This window comes from Herpailurus yagouaroundi, unplaced genomic scaffold (assembly GCF_014898765.1).
Source record: "Herpailurus yagouaroundi ecotype Mexico unplaced genomic scaffold, PumYag 28, whole genome shotgun sequence".
NCBI classification, from domain to species: domain Eukaryota; kingdom Metazoa; phylum Chordata; class Mammalia; order Carnivora; family Felidae; genus Herpailurus; species Herpailurus yagouaroundi.
In genome coordinates, this window is record NW_024412376.1 from 14,330,136 (window position 1) to 14,353,798 (window position 23,663).

The 23,663-nt window shown below is 37.7% G+C and overlaps 1 protein-coding gene across 2 annotated transcripts in view; it reads left to right on the top strand.

Moving 5' to 3' along the window:
- Nucleotides 1–22,895, top strand: part of MTMR9 (myotubularin related protein 9) — a 55,449-nt gene extending 32,554 nt beyond the window's left edge. The window contains exons 6-10 of one of the 2 annotated variants that reach the window (XM_040469828.1): nucleotides 63–224; nucleotides 2,791–2,932; nucleotides 4,736–4,956; nucleotides 15,887–16,038; nucleotides 21,965–22,895. In XM_040469828.1, coding sequence (XP_040325762.1) covers nucleotides 63–224; nucleotides 2,791–2,932; nucleotides 4,736–4,956; nucleotides 15,887–16,038; nucleotides 21,965–22,128 — 841 coding nt within the window. In that variant the 3' untranslated portion in view covers nucleotides 22,129–22,895. The remainder of the gene's footprint in view (nucleotides 1–62; nucleotides 225–2,790; nucleotides 2,933–4,735; nucleotides 4,957–15,886; nucleotides 16,039–21,964) is intronic. The other variant, XM_040469834.1, reaches the window with a different exon arrangement.
- Nucleotides 22,896–23,663: the final 768 nt, after the last annotated feature.

The window sequence follows — 23,663 nt, forward strand, 5'->3', positions numbered from 1 at the left end:
TGGTTTCTCTCTTCATCAGTGTGTTTTCTATTCTCTTTTTACTTTTTCTTATTTTTTTAAAGGTATCACATTCTTCAGGAGAGCTTAATCAAACTCGTGGAAGCTTGTAATGACCAAACACATAACATGGACAGATGGCTCAGTAAATTGGAGGCTTCTAACTGGCTGACTCACATCAAAGAGATTCTTACAACTGCCTGTCTAGCGGCTCAGTGTATCGACAGGTAGAGTGTATTTCGGTATTCTGAAATGGGACACGCAGCGCTAACTAGACTTTGCTTTTATCCAGACATGTGTTTATCTATTGTGTTAAAAGTTTGTGTCTAGTCTCTATTCTATGTTGAGATCATTGCATAAATTACTGTATAAGGTGGTCAATGCCATTCAGTGCTATCAATGAAGTGTGTGCATAGAGTCTGGCATTTAATTGGTGATTAATGTTTGTTGAACAGATATGAACCACAGGCACACATCTTCAAGGACACAAAGTTTTTAAATACTAAAGGAACTCTTTTTTTCTATAAAATCCTTGAATTGTGAATCTACCTATTTTCCTTTGCTTAAACTGTGAACAAGAATGAAAAGAAGTTTTCTTATTTGTTCTCAGAGGGCCAGGCTTGCCTTCTTACTTTCGAAATATCAATGAGAGGAAACATGTAATTTTGTTACACGGTAAAATGATTCTTTCTAATCTCTCAGATATCTTATTACAAAGTACTTGATACGTGCCATTATAACAGGATCTCAAGTTGAGAAAACCCGATGGCAGTGATGTAAAGTATATGAAGTGATTTTAGTTTATTCGTTCAGCTGAAGGTTGCTAATCCTTGAGACTTGAAGCAGAGGACTTGAATAGAGAACTGGTATAAGTTGTTGCAGAAGCTTAGAATGCCCCTTTTAAGAAGGGGATTCTTCTGAGACAATAGGTAGGTGTAAGTATTGCCACTACATAGTTGGATGACACTTTTCCTTGAAACTGTAATTTGTCTTATTGGTGCTTCCAAATTAGGGATAGACATGTAACTTTTTTGTGGTTAGTGAGAAATTGGTAATAGAATGGGTTGCTTAAGGTCATGTGGTGAATTAGTGACAACACCAGAAATGGGTAGAGATTTTTGGTCTGGATTCTCAGGCTGTCACTAGTTTTTTGTTTTAGGCAAAGCTCAAAGCTCATTTATCTAACGAAATATGGGAGTTAAAGAAGAGGTTCTACGGCAGACAAATCAATACTACAGAAAGATGAGGTGTTGTTATTAAGGGTTCTGTTTCTTTTTAACCCAAGTTAAAAAGATTTCCCCTTACATGATGAGTGCAGAGCTTCTGTTTTCTTATGAACCATAAATCGTAATAAACATTTCTCACTGTGCTGTCCAAATTTGCAGCCATAATAATGGGATGCCGCAGATTAGGGGAACCCTAGGTGCAGAACAGTATTTGCTATCTCCACCTTTGTTTAGAGTCAGCTGGCCACCTTAAACAAGGACTTCCACATTCTTAACAAGAGTTGAAGGTTTTGGTTTATTTTGCCATGATTGAGTTACCTTTTCTGATATTAGGCTTATTATTTATACCTCCATAAAAGTCTGCCCTTATAATTAACTGCTCAAAATGTAAAAATAGACCTTAAATTAATTGAAATGAATTTAAAATACGCCACAGATAACTAAGATATATAGATTCAATATATACATCAGAAGCCTTAAACTATTTACTCATACCGTTCTACCCAGTCACGAGATTTCATTCTTAGAATAAGGTTGTTAACCTAACCAGGGACCTTTATTTTCAAATTAAGAACTCTCAAATGATCCAGCAAAAGACAAAAAGCTAAGTATGTCATCTGTAGTGTAACAAAAATTGACAATGACCTAAATGTCTAATTCTCAGACATTTCAGCAAATTATAGTTGATCACCTAATAGAATATTATATAACCATGAATATAATACTTCTAAAGGTGGTATAGAAACATGGGAAAATGTTTATAATAAAAGTGGAAATAGTAAGAAATTACCTTATGTTATAGCTACGTAAAGTATATATGTATGTGGGAAAAGAATTAATAGTAACCAAACTGGAGACTCTTCTGGGAAATTTTATTCACTGTCATTTCAAGATAAGAGGTAGAAGGGGAGAGGAAAAAATGTAGTTAGTTTAGTTTTTGGTGTTTCCTTCCACTCTCTTTAGAATATTGGGCACCAGACTCCTCCTAAATATTGTGGTATAATAGTATCATTGCCACTGAGTTTCTAGATTGAAAGTTTTATGTTTTGTTTTATGTATCTTGTTTTCATGTTTCTAAAAATGTGGTTTAGGACTTGTTTCCTAGATTCATTATGTCACAGTTTATGAAGGCATCCTTACAGTCAGCTGAGGTGGAAAGATAGAATCAAGTCAGAGAGATACAGAAAAATAACTTTAAGTGTGTGTTCCTAGGTGTGATGAGAAAAGGCTTTAGTTAACTTAATAGGCAGAAAAGATAAGTGCTTACTGTGCATGATAAGGACTGCTTTTGGGTTTTGTAAAGGGAGAAAAAATTCAACTAAAAAGTTTTGTGAAATTTGTTGTAAGTTAAAGAGGTTCTTGCCATGTGAAATTTGGAACTTATAGTTTTATTTATTTATTTCTCCTAAGAGAAGCTCTCTTCATTTGCCTTACTTAGACTCTAAACCCTGCTGGACAGACCAGAATGTATGAGTTTGAAATACTGTACTCCATAAATGTTTATTATTAACAGAGTTGACTGACCATGTTGGGAGTATCCCATTTGTACTCTGGATTTTCCTATCAGGGAAGGGGCATCCATATTGATTCATGGAACAGAAGGAACTGATTCCACACTTCAGGTTACTTCCCTGGCCCAGATCATCTTGGAACCGAGAAGCAGGACCATCCGTGGTTTTGAGGCCCTGATAGAAAGAGAGTGGCTGCAGGTGAGAAACACTGTTTGATGTGCACAGGAACTGCTAATAATAATGGGTGTGATCCTAGTTGTAGGACAGACATAATGTATGAAGTTTTGATTAAAATGTTTACATTATATGTTTAATTTTCTGGAGGCAAATAATCTGTCTTCCTCTCAGTAAATGTTTATAATCTTTACTGCCTCTCAATTTTGTACCCGTCTTTGCTTATATTGCTCATTTGGCATTTTATTCCCTTAACAAGCTCTCACTGGTTGTACTTTGTTACCTACAAGGGAAAGAACAAAGAGCGTAAAACGTAGTCTCTGTCTTGCAGAGCTTAATTTTGCTAGAGATAAAATACATAAAGCAGGAAAGGGATGTGGGGATTTGTAATTATAAGACGTGTGCTTTAGTGCTTTCTGCCTTTTGCTTGTCTGGTTCCCCTCTATCCTCTTGCCCAACCAGGTGAAATCCTTCTCATGCTTTAAGATACAGCTAAATGTCACTGCTGTCCTGAAGTCTTGGGACCTTAACCTTCTTCACAGATAAAATCCATCCATTGTCTTCATGATTTGTTTCCTAGACCCAAATAAAGTGATTCCTTTGAGGTCAGGGAACCATGCGCAGCTGCTCTATTATCCCTAGGACACAATGCAGTGCTATCACATAAAGCTGAATGACAATTGAAAGAAAGTTCTTATGAAATAGATTGAAACCTCCAGGTCAGAGATTAACTTATAAATATATATACAATGTGTAACTTACCAAATAATTGTGATTGAGAACAGATGTTTAGATCTATCTTGAAAGTGGAAGTATCTCTGGAGAAAAATCTTTTCTGGACCTTCTAGTTAAAATTCAGGTTTGTTGCGTGTTAATGCTGTTATGGATACCTTGTCTATCTTGCCTGACAACTGATTTGTATCTCTGTTCAAATCAGACCATCCCGAATATTTGGCAAAAATCTATTCAGCCACATTCCTCATGATGCATAGCAAACAAATAAAATGAATGTGACTTACTTACTCATATATTACCATTTTAATGAGTATCGAAGTACCATTAGCCACTAGAAAATGCTGATGTCATTATCTTTGTCTGGTAAAGTAGTATAAGGATCCAAAGATAAAGCAAGTTTGTGAAATACCTAGAAGGGTGTCATTTGGGACAAGGTCAGTACTCAGGTTCTGGGTGGGCCAGAGAGCCAAATGATTCTTGAATTTCCTTTAGTCAGTACATGTCAGACTCCTCCAATTCTTTTTGAGAGAAGAGGGGAACTAGGGACAATTTTTATCTCTAATATAAAAGTATTCATAAATATCTCTTCACGACACTAACTTTTTTCCCATATGTAATTAAAAATTGAATATCAGGAGTGACTTTACAAAGTTTGTCTGTGAGAGCCCCAGATTTATTTCCATTTAGTGGTGAGGCTTACGTAGCTTACAACAATCTGCAGTGCTTTGGACAGATAAAACGTGATAGCTGTCTTTTGTTTTGTACTTGAAGACCTTACGTTCTTTGACTTTGCTACAAATTACACAGACCTAGAAGATTTTATTTTGTGACGTTCACCAAGGATAATTGCAGTTCTTATGGTTATGCCGTAACCACATGGCCTTGTTACATGTTTGGAAGTTGTGTTTCTTTCCTTAGATGCTAAAAATTGTTTTAAGCCAAGAAATCATTAATGTAAACAGCAGCCATCCAAATTACATGATGTTCCATTTAATAAGTTTTGTTGTAACTGTGTGAAATATGTTAATAGAATGTGCTGTAATGTGATATCAGTGTAGGCTATGACTGTCACCTTTCCATCTTCTGTCTTAGGCTGGTCACCCATTTCAGCAGCGCTGCGCACAGTCAGCCTATTGTAATAGTAAGCAGAAGTGGGAGTCACCTGTATTTCTTCTCTTCTTGGACTGTGTGTGGCAGATACTTCGTCAATTTCCTTGTTCTTTTGAATTTAATGAGAATTTCCTCATCATGCTCTTTGAGCATGCATATGCCTCACAGTTTGGAACATTTCTCGGCAACAATGAAAGTGAAAGGTGAGTACACTGTTTACATGGGATGGGGGCCATTTTGTTTGTAATTGTTTTGGTGACCTCCTAAAAGAGACCAGGATTTGGTTCCATATTAATGTTATTTGTAAGATGGTAGAGGTTACAATTAGTATAGGTAAATTACATAACGTGTGTTCTTATTATGAGCCTATCACATGCTAGGTGAGAACATGTCCTAGATTTTGTTCTGTTAGATTAAAATTAGTCTACATACTGATTTAAAAGCTTTGAGTAAATTCGGCAACCATTTTAAATGTTAATTTCCTTATCTAAGATCATGGTAATCTTATATCTGGAAGAGGCCCTCCATCCAATTTTATAGATTAGGAGGGTATCCAAAAAGTTAAATGACGCAGCCAGTTGGTCACCAGTAGTAGGGCTAGGATACAGGTCTTCTACTCCTGCTCCAGACTTTCTTTATTACACCTGGAAACTGCCCTCAGGCCCAGAGTGACAGTCTCACTTCACAGCCTACACTCTGTCAAGTTCATAGGTTTATTTAGAAGATTCATATCAGAATGATCTTTAAAGGTGATCAACTGGTAATTTCAATTGGGCACAGTCAAAAGGCTTTCTCTTTTTTCTGTTGTCATTCTAGCTAAAGAGACAGTTTTGTTGATCTTTTCAGAGAACTGACTTTTGGTTTCATTGATGCTCTCCATTATCTGTTTATTTTCTGTTTTGTCCATCTACTCTCTACTGTTCATTTTTTTCTTTCTGCTAGCACTGGTTTAGTTTCCCCTATTTTTCTAGTTCCTTAAGATATAAAGTTATCGATTTAAAAGTTTGGGGGGGGGGCGCCTGGGTGGCTCAGTCGGTTGAGCGGCCGACTTCGGCTCAGGTCACGATCTCGCGGTCCGTGAGTTCGAGCCCCGCGTCGGGCTCTGTGCTGACAGCTCAGAGCCTGGAGCCCGTTTCAGATTCTGTGTCTCCCTCTCTCTCTGACCCTCCCCTGTTCATGCTCTGTCTCTCTCTGTCTCAAAGATAAATAAACGTTAAAAAAAAAAAAAATTAAAAAAAAAAAGTTTTGGGGGCGCCTGGGTGGCTCAGCTGGTTAAGCCTCCAACTTTGGCTCAGGTCATGCTCTCATGGTTCATGTGTTTGAGCCCCATGTCGGGCTCTGTACTGACAGCTCAGAGCCTGGAGCTTGCTTTGGATTCTGTGTCTCTCTCTGTCTGCCCCTCCCCGCTTGCACTCTGTCTCTTTCTCTCTCTCTCAAAAATAAAAAAACAGACACTAAAAAAAAATTTAAGTTTTTGATTTGAGGTATTTGTTCTTTTTTAATAGAGGTTTTTACTGCTATAAATATCCGTCCGAGCACTGCTTTTCACTGGGTCCCCATACGTTGTGTTAGCACGTTGTTTTTTTTCTTTTCATTCGTCTGTTAAGTGTTTTCTAATTTCTCTTGTGATTTCTTCTTTAACCCATTGGTTGTTTAAAATTGCTTTATATAATACCACATGTTTATGAATTTTCCATTTTTTCTTATGTTATTGATTTCTAATTTCATGCTGTTGGAGAAGATACTTAGCTGGCTTTTAAACTTTTAAAATTTATTGAGATTTATTTTGTGGACTAACATATGATATATCCTGAAGAATGTTTTATGTACACTTGAGAAAAATGTGTACTCTGATATTGTTGAGCAGAGTATTATATATTTGTTTCACATTTTATTCAAATCCTGTTATTTCCTTATTGATCTTCTGTCTAGTTCTATACATTATCAAAAGTGGGATATTGAAGTCCTCAACTATATTGTAGAATTATCTATTTCTCTCTTCCATTACATCAGTTTTTGCTTCATATATTTTGTGGCTCTGGTGCAAAGTGCCATAAATTATATGTTTGTAATTATTTTATCTTCTTCATGGATTGACTCTTTTTCCAGTTTATAATGTCCTGCTTTGTCTCTTGTAAGAGTTTTTGTCCTTAAGTTTATTTCATCTGATGTAATTTGTCCTCCTTAGCTCTCTCTAGGTTACTATTTGTATGAAAAATCTTTTTTCTTCCTTTTACTTTCAGTCTGTTTGTGTCTTTTGTAGACAATATATAGTTGGATCATGTTTTAAAATCCATTCTGCCAATCTCTGCATCTTGATTGGAGAATTTACTTCATTTATATTTAAGGTGATTACTGAAAAGGAATGGCTATTTCTGCCAGTTTGATATTTGTGTTCTGTTTATTTTATACTCTTTTGTTCTTCATCTCCTCCATTACTTGCCTTCCTTTGTGTTTAATTGATACCTTATAGTATACTATTGTGATTCCCTTCTTGTTTCCTTTTGTGTATATTAAAACAGTTTTTTGGGGTTTTTTTTTTTACTGGTTACCAGGTGGATTTCAGTTAACATCCTAAATTTATAACAATCTACTTGACTACAAACTTAGCTTCAGTAAGCATATGGCATACAAAACTTTGCTCTTCTATAGCTCCACTCCTCTATGTGTTGTTATCCCAAGTTATATTCTTATATATGCCCATTAACATGGATTTATTATTATTTTTATCCATTTGTCTTTTAAATTATGTAGGAAATAAAAAGAGGAGTTACAAATCAAAAATGCAATAATAACTTTTATTCTTTCCTATGTAATTATCTTTGCCGAGTTGTATGTTCACATGACTTGGAGTTACTGTCTAGTGTCCTTTCATTTTAGCTTGAAGGATTCCTTTTTGCATTTTTCTTGCAAAGCAGGTCTTCTAGCAATGATCTCCCTCAGTTTTTATTTTTATTTTATTGCCAGATGTGGAATTCTTCATAGGTAGTTTGGTTTTCTTTTAGCACTTTAAAAATGTTATTGCCCTCCCTTCTGACCTCCATGGTTTCTGATGAGAAACCTGTTCTGGAGGGATCATGTAGGATCCCTGTATTTGAGAAGTTGCTTTTCTCTTGCTGCTTTCAAGATTCTCTGTCTGGCTTTGACAATTTGATTATGGTGTGTCTCAGTATGGGCAGTGAGTTGCTTTTATCCTTCTTGGAGCCTGTCGAGCTTCTTAAATATGTAGATTTGTGTCTCTTATCAAGTTTGGGGAGTTTTCAGTCCTTAATATTTGCATGTGTGTGTGTGGTTCTTTTTGTGTTTGTGTTTTTTCCCCATTTGTGTTGAGGTATAAATGACAAATTGGCCATGAATTCTTTATATATTCTTTTGTTCCCTTTCTCTCTTCTGTCTCTGGGACTCCCATTATGCGTATGTTGGTATATTGCTTAGGCTCTGTTCATTTTTCTTTATTCTTTTTTTTGTTCTTCTCAGAGTGGGGAATTTTTGTTGACCTGTCATCAAATTTGTTTATACCTGTGCCTGCTCAAATCTGTAATTAAAACCCATCTAGTGCGTTTTTTGTTTTTTTTTAATTTCAGATATTATACTTTTCAGTCTCAGAATTTCTGTTTGGTACTATTTTATAATTTTGTCTATTGATATAGTCTAGGTTTTGAGACCTTGTTCTCCTGGTTTCCTTTAGTTCTTTGTCCTTAGTTTTTTTGTTTTGTTTTGTTTAGCTCTTTGAGCATATTTCAGACAGTTGGTTTAAAATCTAGTAAAACCCAAGTCTGTGCTTTCTCAGGAACAGTTTCTGTTAATTTTTTCCTATGAATGGGCCATACTTTCTAGGGTTTCTTTTTGCGTTATTTGTAATTTTAAATCTGGACATTTAAAATATTATAATGTGGCTCTCTGGAAATCAGATTCTTCCCACTCCTCAGCATTTGTATTTATTGCTTGCTGTGGGCTGTAGCTATTTATTTGGTCATTTCTGGGTTTTTTAAAATATAATTTGCTGTCAAGGTAGCTAACACAGTGTGCTCTTGGTTTTGGGGGTAGATTTCACGTGATTCATCGCTTTATTTAGTCATTTTCTAAACTATATTGTAAAGCGTATATATTTTTTTTCATGTGTGGTTTCTGAAGTATCTGTTCTTTTAGTTTGTGTTCATCTAGTGTTTGACAGCAATTTTCTTGAGTGCCAGGAACCAAAAGAGAGAGATGAAAAGAGGGAGGGAAAAGAGAAAGGGAAAACCACTCAAGACAAAGGAAAAATCCTTTTGCAGTCTTTGCAGATGGGCTTTGTGCTGGAATATTTCTTCAGTGCTTAAGCTTCAGCCTTCACTTCCGGCTCTCACTGAGCCTTGAGATCAGCCAGAACCCGAATCTTGGGACCTTCTTCGGCCCTTTCTGAGCAGGTTTCCTGAATTGGGCATGCATGTGGCTTTCTGAATTCCTCAGTATACATGGGCACCTTTGAATACTCTGGTTTTCCAAAGAATCTTATTCCCTAGGCTTTTGGTGCTCTGGTGTTTCCTTCACCCATCATCTTTTCCCCTAGAAGACTGCAGGTTGCCCGCTCATCTTATGTTTTCTAAGAATGCCCATCACCTTTCTGCCCACGGTGATTTCCAAGTTAGACATGACAAAGACAAGTCCGAACCCTTGGATAAGTTAGAACAGAGAGACACAATTCTTTGTGAATAAGGACTGCTGTGTTCCCTCTGGAGCTGGGACCAGGGTCCCATACTGAGAACATGGGCTGCCTCTTCAAGACCTCCAGGAGCTAGGAAATGGGTGAGGCAAGAGCAAATAAAAATGCCATAAAGCTTTGTGATTGTTTTTAAGTCCCCTTTTCCTCTTGATTCTTCATTTGCTTGTGTGCTATAAACTTTGGACTATTTCTGAGAAGTCTGACAAAGTAGGGTGTTTTTTTTTTTATTTTTTTTTTTTAATGTTTATTTTTGAGAGAGAGGTAGACAGAGTGTGAGCCAGGGAGGGGCAGAGAGAGAGGGAAACAGAATCCAAAGCAGGCTCTAGGCTCTGAGCTGTCAGCACAGAGCCCAATGCAGGGCTTGAACCCACAAACCGTGAGATCTTGACCTGAGCCGAAGTTGGATGCTTAACCAACTGAGCCACCCAGGCGCTCCTGACAAAGTAGGTTTTAACAGTTTCTGCTTGCATTTTCAATGTTCCTGTGGAGGGATGGGCATTGGAGCTGCCTACTCTGCCATTTTTTCTGGCATCACTCTTCATTTTTGAAGTAATAGTCTTTATCTTGCAGCACTTTGAACATGCCATACCTGCTTTCTGGCCTCGTGGTTTCTGATAAGTCAGCCACTATTTTCATTGAGGGTCCCTTGTACATAATGGATCATTTTTCTCTGCTTTTACAATTCTCTTTTTCTTTGGCTTTTGACAGTTTGACGTTGATGTGTCCTAGTGTGGAACACTTTGAATTTATCCCACTTGGAGTTCCTTGATCTTTTAGGGTATGTAGATAATGTTTTCATCACACTTGAGACATTTTTAATTTTTTTTTAACGTTTATTTATTTTTGAGAGAGAGAGAGAGAGAGTGAGAGAGACAGAATACGAGCAGGGGCAAGGCAGAGAGACAAGGGAGACACAGAATCCGAAGCAGGCTTCAGGCTCCAAACTGTCAGTACAGAGCCTGATGCAGAGCTCGAACTCATGAACAGCAAGATCATGACCTGAGCCAAAATCGGATGAGCCACCCAGGCTCCCTGAGAAGTTTTTAGACATTATTTTCCAAACGTTTGTTCTCCCTTTTTCTCTTCTCCTTCTGGAACTCCCATTATGCACATGTTGGTATATTTGGTGGTATTCCATGGGTTTGGAGATTCTTTAAAATTTTCTTCAATTTTTTTCTTTTCCTCAGAAATTAATAATCTCAATTGACCTATCTTCAAATTCCAGCTTACATCTACTGTTGACCTCCGATGGTCATTTCTTCATTTCAGTTATACTTTCAAATCAGGGTTTCTGTTTGGTTCTTCTTTATAATTTTTACTTCTTTACTGATATTGTCTATTTGGTATAGCATTGTTATCATACTTTAACTTTTCAGGCATTTTTCTTTAGCTCTGAACATATTTATGATAGATGATGTAAAGTCTTTGTCTGGTAAGTTCAATATGTCCTTCCTCATCCAAGGGACAATTTCTTTTGACTGCCTTTTTTTTTTTTTTTACCCCTGAGTATGGGCCATGCATTCCTGTTTCTTTATGTGCGTTATAATTTGTTTTTTGGAAAACCGATGTTTTAGATAATATAATATGGCAAATCTGGAAATTAGATCTTCCACCCTCTGAATGAATAACTCATTCACCCTTTGCTGAGGGGCCCTACGTGTGTGTTAGGCATGACTTCAACTCTCAGGTGGTTTACAACTCTGCTTTAGCCTTCAGCTTGTACAGGGCCCCAGGTTCAGCCAGAGGAGAAAGACTGGGGCTATCTCAAGCATTTTCTGGGCATGTGCACACCCGTTTAAATTCCCAGCAATATGTCAGAGCTTCACATAGCCCCCTCCCCACCTCACCCCCATCCCCTGTTGCCCATGGACATCTCATTCCCCAAATCTTACTTTTACGATTTTTCCCAGGCTCTTATTTGCCCCAGTTGTTATGGCAGCCTCAAGCAGCTGTGATGTTAGTTTCTGCTCATTATTTTTGACAAACACCCTGGGGAATAGGGTTTTTCCCTCCAAGAAAACTGTGAGTCAAGTCAGATAACTACAACACTCTGCAAAGGAGGCTTTGCCAGGGAGCTGTAAGATGCATCAAATAGTGACCGTGCTCTGGGGGTGGTATTTTTTTTTTTAATTTTTTTTAACGTTTTTTATTTATTTTTGAGACAGAGACAGAGCATGAATGGGGGAGGGGCAGAGAGAGAGGGAGACACAGAATCCGAAGCAGGCTCCAGGCTCTGAGCCATCAGCCCAGAGCCTGACGCACGGCTCGAACTCACGGACCGCGAGATCGTGACCTGAGCTGAAGTCGGACACTTAACCGTCTGAGCCACCCAGGCGCCCCTGGGGGTGGTATTTTTTGAGGAGCTCCAAACTTGGCCTGCCCTTCCGGTGGCTACAAGGCTACTGCAGAGCTGGGGAAAGGGTGTTGGCATTGACCAAGTTAAAATGCCACAAATCCTGCTGTTCTTTCAGAGTCTCATTAGTTTTTCTTGAATGAGTATTCCTCAGATTGTCCCAAGCCTTTTGTTAATTCCCAGAGTTTTAAAAGTAATTAATTTTGACCATTTTTGCCACTGTTTTCATGACTTTTTAGAGAAGATATGCAGAGATCCTCACTACCATTCCAGAAGTCCCACACCCAAGGCAACATTTTAAAATATACTCCGAGAAACTTGAGGGACTTTTCTTTTTCACTGCCATCAGCCCCTTTCTCATTCTCTCCAACGTACTTTAAAAGGAAAAAGTTCAGGACTTGAAGTTAGGAGATTTGAGTTTGAATCTCCACCATACCACCTACTAACCATGTGACTTCTCTGAATCTATTTCTGTTAATGTTAAAGGCAAAAATTAATCTCTGCCAGACTGGGTTATAGGGAGGTTCAGATAGCACACATGTGAAAATTCCTAGCATGCCTTTCACAAAATAGGCATTTTAAAAATGTCAGTTCAGGGGCGCCTGGGTGGCGCAGTCGGTTAAGCGTCCGACTTCAGCCAGGTCACGATCTCACGGTCCGTGAGTTCGAGCCCCACGTCAGGCTCTGGGCTGATGGCTCGGAGCCTGGAACCTGTTTCCGATTCTGTGTCTCCCTCTCTCTCTGCCCCTCCCCCGTTCATGCTCTGTCTCTGTCTGTCCCATAAATAAATAAAAACGTTGAAAAAAAATTAAAAAAAAAAAATGTCAGTTCATTCATTCATTCCTCCTTCAGTCTTCTGTCACCTGCTTAGACATGAGCCCAAAGCTTACCACTGATTTACTGTGCTCTTTGTCACCTGATGCTTAAAAAAAAGGAAAGAGAATTGGTAACCTTTAGCAGTTGGGAGTCAGCATGTGAAATGAAATGTATTTACAGTTTCTTTGATAGACACTAATAGCAAGCAATGTTAAAAGGTATTACACCAAAAAGGATTCGTGGTCAGAAATACTTTTTAAATGCTGAGCAAGGGGCATGTGGGTGGCTCAGGTCATGATCTCCTGGTTCGTTAAGTTCGAGCCGCACATTAGGCTTGCTGCTGTCAGCGCAGAGCCGGCTTCAGATCCTCTGCCCCTCCCCCACTTGTGTGGGCATGCTTGCTGTCTGTCAAAAAGAAACAAACAAAATGCTGAACAAAACAGGGGCACCTGGGTGACTCGGTTGATCCTCCAATTCTTGATTTCAGCTCAGATCATGATCCTAGGCTCATGGGATTGAGCCCTGCATCTGGCTCCACACAGCATGGAGCCTGCTTAAGATTTTCTTGGAATGCCTGGGTGGCTCAGTTGGTTAAGCATCAACTTCGGCTCAGGTCATGATCTCACAGTTTGTGGGTTTGAGCCCCACATTGGGCTCTGTGCTGACAGCTCAGAGCCTGGAGCCTGCTTCGGATTCTGTGTCTCCCTCTCTCTCTGCCCCTCCTCCACTCGTGCTCTGTCTTCCCCTGTCTCAAAAATAAATAAACATTAAAAAAAATCTTGAAAAAAAAAAAAGATTTTCTCTCCCTTTGTCTCTTTCTGCCTCCCCTCCTCTGCCCCTCTCCCCTGCTTGACAGTCTCTCTGAAATAAAAAATAATTTTTTAGAAAAATGCTGAGTTAAAATAATAATTAAAATAAAATAAAAAAGAACTGAACAAAGTCGTATGTCAAGGCTTTGATGTTTTATTTTGGTTTTGGCCTGTTTTTTAGGGGATTAAAAATTACATCCCAATAATCATCACAAAGGCAATTCTTTTTATGGCATTAATGTTTTAGAAATCTAATATCTTCCACCATTTCTTTTTTTAAATTTTTTTAATTTTTGAGAGCTAGACAGAGCACGAGAGACCTGAGCTGAAGTCGGACACTTAACCGACTGAGCCACCCAGGCGCCCCTCTCCTGCCATTTCTTAAAACATGTTTGACTCAGCCCTGGACTATACTCTGATGGGGCAAGGAAGAGAATTGATGATTTACATAGATAAATTTGAGGAATGTGGCATAATGTAGTCCCCTCTCAGAGAGTCACAAAATAATTATTAAAAGCTTTAAGCCACTCTTCAATAAAGCAATGTACGTAACTTTAATTCAGCATGTATTTAGTTAGTTTTTAAAGTTTACCTATTTAAAAAAATTTTTTTTAACGTTTATTTATTTTTGAGACCGAGAGAGACAGAGCAAGAACGGGGGAGGGTCACAGAGAGAGGGAGACACAGAATCTGAAACAGGCTCCAGGCTCTGAGCTGTCAGCACAGAGCCCGACGCGGGGCTCGAACCCACCGACCGCGAGATCGTGACCTGAGCCGAAGTCGGACGCTTAACCGACCAAGCCACCCAGGCGCCCCTAAAGTTTACCTATTTTAAGGGAGAGGAAAGAGAATCCCCAGCAGGCTCCACACTGCCGGTGCATAGCCCCACATGGGGTTCAGTCCATTGAACCGTGAGATCATGACCTGAGTTAGCCAGATCCAGTGGGATGCTTAACCACTTAAACGACTGAATCACCTGGGTGCCCCTTTAATTCAGCATTTAAATTAAGTTATACGTTTGACTATGGATTTCTTTTTGGAATTATACTTACTAACATCCTTCAGAACTAGCTTTTAATAAAGGGGTCACAAATGCATTTTATCTCACATTCTGATTGCCATTTGGTAGATTCTACCAGTAGGGCTGATTGAGAAGGATTCTAAAGCTGTATGGGGTGGGCCCAGGTGGAAAAAGTTCAGTGATTGGTTAGGGCTGGGGGGCAGGCCACACCACTTTCTGCAGGAGCAATTGGTGCAGTGGTTTCCTATTCTCGCCATGCCTGGTTCTGGGGGACATAGTACGGGACTTGCTATCCTAGCAGTTAAGTTCCAGCACATGGGTTCTGGGATTATGTGGATTGTTTTTATTGCTGGCATAAAAAGGATGCACATAATTAACTTGTGTGAACCTTGTAAATGACCAAGTAGTTTCAGAGACAAAACCAATCTTATAGTAAAACTTCAATAGGATCCTGTGAAAATTGAATGTACTATCTTTTCACTTAATGTAAGGTTTTGACCACAAATTATCTTCCAGTTGTTATTAAAATTTATTTTTCAAAAAATGTACCAGTTTATTTTCCATCCCTGTGAGTTTATTCTGTGATAAAAGAGTGTTACAGAACTTCAGGGTTATTATGAAGCTGTTCATTGTATATAAATGTAGATTAAATCTGTATTTGTATTTACACAAGACATCTTTATTTTTAATCTTTGACAGTCCATGTATATTTTATGTACATGTAATTTATTTGTCCTAAAATCTCAGTGTCTAAAATTTTTAACTTTTGAGATCTGACTCAACCTCCGTTTGTAGTATGTCTGTAATCTGTTCTTTGTATTCTAGACTTGTCAAAACAAAAAGGAGAGTTAGTTTTATATTTAGCTATTTTAAATTAAAACACAATGCCAGATGCAATAAAGGGCTTTTGGGTATAGTAATGTTCTGCTTAACACCATACCTGACATGACCAGATTCTGGTTTTATCCTTTTGGCTGGCTTTGAGAGCCTGTGGAATAGTTTTGTTGTTATTGAGAGTTGTAATGTTGGTTGAACTTTCTGACAAATATTTTTATTTTAAAGTTTATTTACTTATTTGAGAGACACAGAGACAGCACAAGTGGGGGAGGGGCACAGTGAGAGAGAGAGAGAGAGAGAGAGAGAGAGAGGGGGTGAGAGAATCCCAAGCAGGCTCTGATGCCAACACAGAGCCCGGCACAGGACTCGAACCCACAAAACCTCGAGATCATGACTTGAGCCGAATCAGCCACTCAATGGACTGAGCCACCCAGGCATCCCACAAATATTTTTATTTTGCAACATTTTATTCCTCTGTTAAAAGTCCTGTGTTCTGCCTTCTAACACACGTAGAGAAGCACTTGTCCTATTAGGAGCATTTAATAGTGGTGGTTATAATTTAACTGCTTTAATGGCAGTTTTCTTCCTTAATCAGATGTAAGTTAAAGCTGCAGCAGAAAACGATGTCTCTGTGGTCCTGGGTCAATCGGCCCAGTGAACTGAGTAAATTCACCAATCCTCTCTTTGAAGCCAACAATCTCGTCATCTGGCCTTCAGTTGCTCCGCAGAGTCTTCAGCTATGGGAAGGTAAGCTGTGCATCCTTTGTAAATTTGTTTTCAGTAGCCAAGGATCCTCTGTGAACATGCTGTTGTTTGTATTTGAAGATGGTAGGTGGTGGACCTGACCCTCAAACCTGTGTGTTATTGCTGTTTTTTCTCAATGTGGGGAATGGTTCTCTCTTTCATATCCATGATCTGGTCACACTTTTTTTGTTCAGTCCCCATTTCAGACATTAACGGTGATAATTCAATGGGTACTGCTGTTTATGTTGGTTATTTTCCCCAGATAGAAAGATACATTTCTATTTTTAATTGTGATTACAAATTTACCAACTTAACCATGTTTAGGTATACAATTCAGTCTTGCCAAGTATATTTATACTGTTGTGAAACAGGTCTCCAGAACTTTCCATCTTGTAAATCTGAAACTCTCTACTCACTAAACAACTTCCCATTGTTCCACTCTGCAGCCCCTGGTTAACTACCATTCTGCTTTCTGTGTTGAGTTTGACCACTCCAGGTACCCCATATGAGTGGGATCATACAGTATTTGTTTTTTTGTGATTGACTTCCTTCCCTTCACATCATGTCCTCAGATTTATCCATGTTGTAGCATATGAGAGGACTTCCTTCTTTCTAAGGTTGAATAGTTTTCCATTGTGTATGTAGACCACATTTTGCTTACCCGTTCATACTTTGATGGGCAGCTGGCTTGCTTTCATCTTTTGGCACATAGGTGCACAAATACCTCTTCAAGATCCTGCTTTTGATTCTTTTGGGTGTGTACCCAGAAGTGGAATTGCTGGATCATATGAGAATTCTATGTTTAATTTTTTAAGGAACCTCTGTACTGTTTTCCATAACAGCTGTACCGTTTTACATTCCACCAACAGTGCACAAGCGTTCCAGTATCTCTACATCCTTGCCACCACTTCCTATATTTTTGGTTTTCTCCCCGCTTTGGTAGTGGCCAGTCTGATGGGTAATGAGGGAAAGTACGTTATTTTTTGTCTGAGAGAGTTGGTAGGTAGCTGGGACAGGAATAAATTATAAGCTCCAAGGAGATGGTTTCTATTTCATTTATTAAGCAGCCATTAGGATAGGTTCTTCTGTTGAAGGGTTAATTAGCTAGTCATTCTAGTAAGGTTCTATAAAATACTAAAGCTGCTTCTTAAAAATATAACCAAAATCTATCTAGACTATATTAGCTATCCATTAAACAAAGACTATAAAATACCATTTCTTTTTAATCATCTTGAAGGTAGTAGTGCATCTTTATTCATCTTTGTATTAAACAGCACAGAGCCTACACAGAGGAATGGTAGCTGTTTGGTAATTGAACTGAATTACCATACATGTCAGTTAACTATACCACATTTTCATATGTTATGCCCACAGGGCAAATCCATGTGTGGGAAACTGCCTTTTGTGTGCAAAAAGGCCTCAGATCATTTTGCTCTCTCAGTTTGGGACTGAGTCTGTTTCTGTCACTTCTTTGAATGTCAGCGCTCAGGTCTTATTCCTCTTGGCATATCTGTCATTAGCTGCTTCCTTCCTCCTCAATTTATGCTTCTAATCTTATCTGTTGAGGTGTCCCCAAGTTAGAATTGTGGGGAAAGTATCCTCAGATAGTCTGCAGATTCTCTGAGCCTGAGCTTTGGTGCTTTGGGAATTTTGGGCTGTTCAGAACTTCTCTTTGCTTACTTTCTTGGTTGTTGTAGATAGTCACAGGTGCAGGATAAAGTGATTTCTTTGTTAAAGATTTCTGGGACAATTTGCCTAGAAGCCACTGTCATGTTTAATAACTGAAGTGAGAGACTAGCTACTTGGGAGAAAAGCCACATTTTGGAATTGAATGGCCTGAAGGACAGTTTAACTTGTTTACTAGTTACAATGAGTAAACCTCATTGAGAGTTTAGAAATTAAGAGACTGGAGGAAATCTTTGTTGTTACATGAATAAATTCCTACCGCTCCATAAAGAACAGAGTTTCCATATGTGTTTAGTGCCTCAGCTTAGAACTGGAAGAAATTTTGTTAGGGAAAATCTTCCCACAGTAGGTATTTGGATTGTATAATGAAACTACTCTTTGACCTTAAAATGTCTCTCTCCTGTTTATATTTACATCATAGTTAACCATTAATTTAAGGTAATTCCTGGGTTGAAGAACAGGATTTTAAATACAGGTTCATATAACAGAAAAATCAACAAAGGAGATAGTTTTTAAGCTATGTTTCTATTTTCCCTTTCTGATAAAGAGTAGCATTTGGACATACAGGATTTAAGGCCCTGGCAGTTTGGTTTGTAAAAAGTGTTTTAAAGAAACATAAAACCTTTGTGAACTTACCAGCTACTGACATGTTGCTGCCTGGAAAGTTTCTGTACCTCCTTATTTGACTATCTTTAAGCCATTATGTTGGGCTGATATAGTTAACGTAGATCTATACAGAGGAGAAAATGTCTCCTTTTAGTCTATAATAAAAGGATAATTATTAATGGGGGAAAGAAGACTTGCCTGTAGAATTGGAAGACCACCTCTTAAGAGACAGGCAGGCAGAGCATTATTTTTTCTATCCTTTTCTTTAATTGGAGTGTAGTTGACATATATTAATTTCAGGTATACAACACAGTGATTCAACATTATGTATGTTACAAAGTGATAACCACAATAAGTCTAGCTACAACCTGTCATCAAAGGCATTACACTATTATTAACTATGTTTCCTCTGCTATACGTTGCATCCCTGTCTTATTTATACCTAGAAGTTTGTGCCTTTTAATCCCCTTCCCCTGTTTTGTCCGTCGCCCCACCTCCCTCCCCTCTGGCAATCATCAGACCGTTCTCTGTATCTGGGAGTCTGTTTCTGTTTTATTTTGTTTGTTTTGTTTCTGTTTTTTAGATTCCATAAATAAATGAAATTCTATGGTATTTATCATTCTCTACTTGACTTATTTCACCTGGCATAATACCCTCCAAGTCCATCTGTGTTGTTGCAAATAGCAAGATGTCATTCATTTTTATGGCTGGGTAATATTCCATTGTGTATGTATACAACATCTTCTCTATTCATTCATCTATCGATGGACACTTAGGTGGCTTCCATATCTTGGCTATTGTAAATAATGCTGCAGTGAACATAAGGGATGCATATATCTGTTTGATTTGTGTGTGCATTTTCTTTGGATAAATACCTAGAAGTGGAAATGCTAGGTCATATGGTAGTTCAATTTTTAATTTTTTGAGGAACCTCCATACTGTTTTCCATAGTGGCTATACAATTTTGCATTTTCACTTGCAGTGCATGAAGGTTCCTTTTTCTCTGCATCCTTGCCAACAGTTGTTATTTCTTGTCTTTTTGATAATAGCCATTCTGACAAGTGTGAGCTGATTTCTGATTGTGGTTTTGATTTGCATTTCACCCTGATAATTAGCGATGTTAAGCATTTTCTTGTGTGTCTCTTGGCCCATCTGTATGCCTTCTTTGGAGAAATATCTATTCAAGTTGTCTGCCAGTTTTTTAATTAGATTGTTTTTTTTTTTGTTTGTTTGTTTTTTTTGAGTTATAGGATTCTGTTATTTCTTTTGGACGTTAACCCCTTATCATTTCTATCATTTGCAAATATCTTCTCCCATTCATTAGTTTGTGTTTTGTTGATGCTTCCCTTTACTGTGCAAAAGCTTTTTAGTCTGATGTAGTCCTATTGTTCATTTTTGCTTTGTTAGCCTTTGCCTGAGGAGACATATTCAAAAAGTTATTGCTAAAACTGACGTCAAAGAGCATACTGCCTATGCTTTCTTTCAGGAGTTTTATGGGTTCTGTTCTTACATTTAAATCTTTAGTTCATTTTGAGTTTATTTTTGTATATGATGTAAGAAAGTGGTCCAGTATCGTTTTGCACGTAGTTGTCCAGTTTTCCCAGCATCAATCATTTATTGAAGAGACTGTCTTTTCCCCATTGTATATTCTTGCCTCCTTTGTTCAAGATTAATTGACCATCTAAGTGTGGGCTTATATCTAGACTTTTTTTTTTTAATTTTTTTAATGTTTATTTATTTTTGAGAGAGTGAGAGAGAGACAGAGCACGAGTGGGGGGGAGGGGCAGAGAGACACAGAATCTGAAGCATGCTCCGAGCAGTCAGCACAGAGCCCGACGTGGGGCTCAAACTCACAGTGAGATCATGACCTGAGCTGAAGTCAGATGCCCAACCAACTGAGCCACCCAGGCACCCCTCTGGACTCTATTCTGATCTATATAGATCTGTGTATCTGTTTTTGTGTTGTTAGCCTACTGTTCTGATTACCGTAGCTTTGTGTAGTATAGGTTGGAATCAGGGAGGATGATACCTCCAGCTTTGTTCTTTTCTCAAGATTTCTTTGGCTATTTGGAGTCTTTTGTGGTTCCATATAAATTTTAGGATTGTTTCATGTCTGTGAAGAATGCCTTTTGATAGGGATTGTATTGAATTTGTAAATTGCTTTGGGTAGTATAGACATTTTGACAATATTCTTCAATCCATGAACATGGTATGTCCTTCTATTTATTTGCGTTTTCTTCATTTTATTTCATGAATGTCTTACAGTTTTCAGAGTACAGGTCTTTAACCTCCTCAGTGCAAGATCCTCCTCCTATCCCTAGGTACTTTTTTTAATGCAACTATAAATGGAATTGTTTTCTTAATTTCTGATAGTTCATTCTTAGTATACAAAAATGCAGATTTATGTGTTAATTTTATATCCTTTAACTTTACTGAATTTATTAGTTTTAATAGTTTTTTTGGTGGAGTCTTTAGGGTTTTTTATATATAGTATCAGGTCATCTGCAAATAGTGGCAGTTTTATTACTTCTTTTCCTGTTTGGAAGCCTTTTCTTTTACTTGTCCGATTTCTCTGGCTAGGATCTCCAATATTGTGTTGAAGTGGTAAGCCCCCTTGTCTGTGAGCTAGAGGAAAAGCTTTCAACGTTTCCCTGTTGTATATGGTGTTAGCTGTTGGTTTGTCATTTATGGCCTCTATATCCACTTTGTTGTGAGTTATCATAAATGGATGTTGAATTTAATAAAATGCTTTGTCTGCATCTGTTGAGATGATCATTATTTTTATCCTATTTGTTAATGTGCCATATTATGTTGATTGATTTCTGGATATTGAACCATCCTGGCATCGCTGGAATAAATCCCACTTGATTGTGGCATAAGATGCTTTTAATGTATTGTTGAATTCAGTTTGCTAAAATTTCATTCAGGATTTTTGCATCTATGTTCATCAGGGTTATTGACCTATAATTTTCTTTTTTTGTGTTGTGTTTGGTTTTGGTATCAAGGGTAATGCTGGCCTCATAGAATGAGTTTGGAAGCATTCCTTTCTTTCAAGTTTTTGGAATGGTTTGAGAAAATAAGTATTAACACTTCTTTAAATGTTTGGTAGAATTTACCTCTGAAACCATCTGATCCTGAACTTTTGTTTGTTGGGAAGTTTAGGTTTTTAAATAACAGTGTGTGTAGTTTTGCTGTTACCGAAACCGTCATTTTCCCAGTGAAAGCGATTTTATACATGTATGAGGTCCTACAGGTCTGAGTAAAGTTCTATAATTGAATAAAAAATTTATGTTGTGAAACTGTAAAGTTTATGGCATTGTAAATTATCGCTTATTTTCCTGAATATGTCAGAAAATGGTATTGTAAAATCATAATTTTATGGGGGGGTTGAAGAATGAATGATTATGTACATAGAAATAGTGATGTTTTAAATAGTGTATTTAGGTATACTCTTTCAGTACGCCAATATTCCTGCTTATTTCAGAGTATAGTAAAATAGATGTGAACTGTAAAAAAAAAAAAAAAGAAGAAGAAGAAAAGTAAAGAGAAAAGAATGTATAATGCATGGAATAATGTCAGTGTTAATTCACCATGTGTATCTTTTTCCCTTCTGTCTTCCTTTTCTGGAATTCAATAGGTATTTTCCTACGTTGGAACAGATCCTCCAAGTATCTGGATGAAGCGTATGAAGAAATGGTTAACATCATTGAATATAACAAGGAATTACAAGCAAAAGTAAATATCCTTAGGAGGCAGTTGGCAGAACTGGAAACTGAGGACGAGATGCAGGAGAGTCCGTGAAAGATCTCCCTACGACCTACGTAAGGACCTTCCTGGACCTGTATCCACCTCTCTTTCCTTTGGCCCTTCAGTTCACTTTTACACAGTAGCCTTAAACTTAAGGCTTTAGATGTGAGAACCCTCTAAATGTAGTGGATTTCTCAATACTTTATGAGTGAAATATACTGTAATTACTCATGTTTCATGTGGCCTGTTAGGCCTCTTTACTTTGGGAGCAGAAAGGAGGTGCTAGTCATTTTATTTTATGTGAAACAGGTGACCTATTTAATGCCATTTGCGTTATATGCCATTTATTCTTCTGTGTCTACTTTCCAAACACTGCTCTAGACCGGTCAAGAATATGATTAATCTCTTTAGGAAATATTTGGTAGTTTTAAAAAAGATTAGACTTTTAAACACTCCAAATATAGAAATATTTTTCAAAACTGAAATGGTTGAAAAACCAAGAATTTTGTGATTAACATGCCATTTCCAGTACCTTTGCCCTTCTCTTTAAAATAGCTTTGGATTAACAAAGCTGAATTCATTCTCATTCTGGTTTGTCAAGAAAGGAAAATCTGAATATTTATTCAAGGTAAATTATTTTTGCAAGGGTTATAGGTTTAATCCTCTGATATTTACGTTAAGAAGTAAATTTTAACAGTAGACCGTAAAAGTATGTGCAATATAGAAACAAAGTAGGAGTTTGTTACTGATATGGTATTGTTACTGTTGAATTGATTTTTCAGGTTTTTGAGAATACATAATAAAGTGCATATCAAATGCTGGATATCGTATTAAACCATCATTTAGGGTAGATGTTAATTTGTTATAATTAAGCTACAAATACAGTTTCCTTAAACCAGAGATGCACTGCCCTTGTCTGAAATTCTTATTGCACTGGTTTATGTATCTGTGTTTGTTAAGTTTTATTGTGTCTTATTTTTAAGTATTCTGAGAGTTTACTAATACTAAGCTTAAAACTTTTGGGGCGCCTGGGTGGCGCAGTCGGTTAAGCATCCGACTTCAGCCAGGTCACGATCTCGCGGTCCGTGAGTTCGAGCCCCGCGTCAGGCTCTGGGCTGATGACTCAGAGCCTGGAGCCTGTTTCCGATTCTGTGTCTCCCTCTCTCTCTGCCCCTCCCCTGTTCATGCTCTGTCTCTCTCTGTCCCAAAAATAAATTAAAAAATAAAAAAAAAAAACCTTTCATGTTGGCTTGAGCCTTTTGAACATTTATCTGGATTCTGCTGATTTGTCCATTATATGTTAGGCAAATCTACTTGAAGTGGAGGTGAAAGTTTATGAACATGACAAAGCTATGTTTTAAACTTCAGAAACAGATTGAAATGTTTCAATGTTATGACCGTATGCTATGCTAGTTCATGCCTGCTACTCTTAAAGTCTGTGGTTCAGTTCTTTCTATATACGTTTGTTTTGTGACACTGTTCATTTTAACAAATACTATGAATTCTAGTTTTCCATTAAAAGGATAGTTGAAGAAAAATGTTTAATACTATTTCCACCCCATCTGTATATAACCATTTCAGTGTAAAGC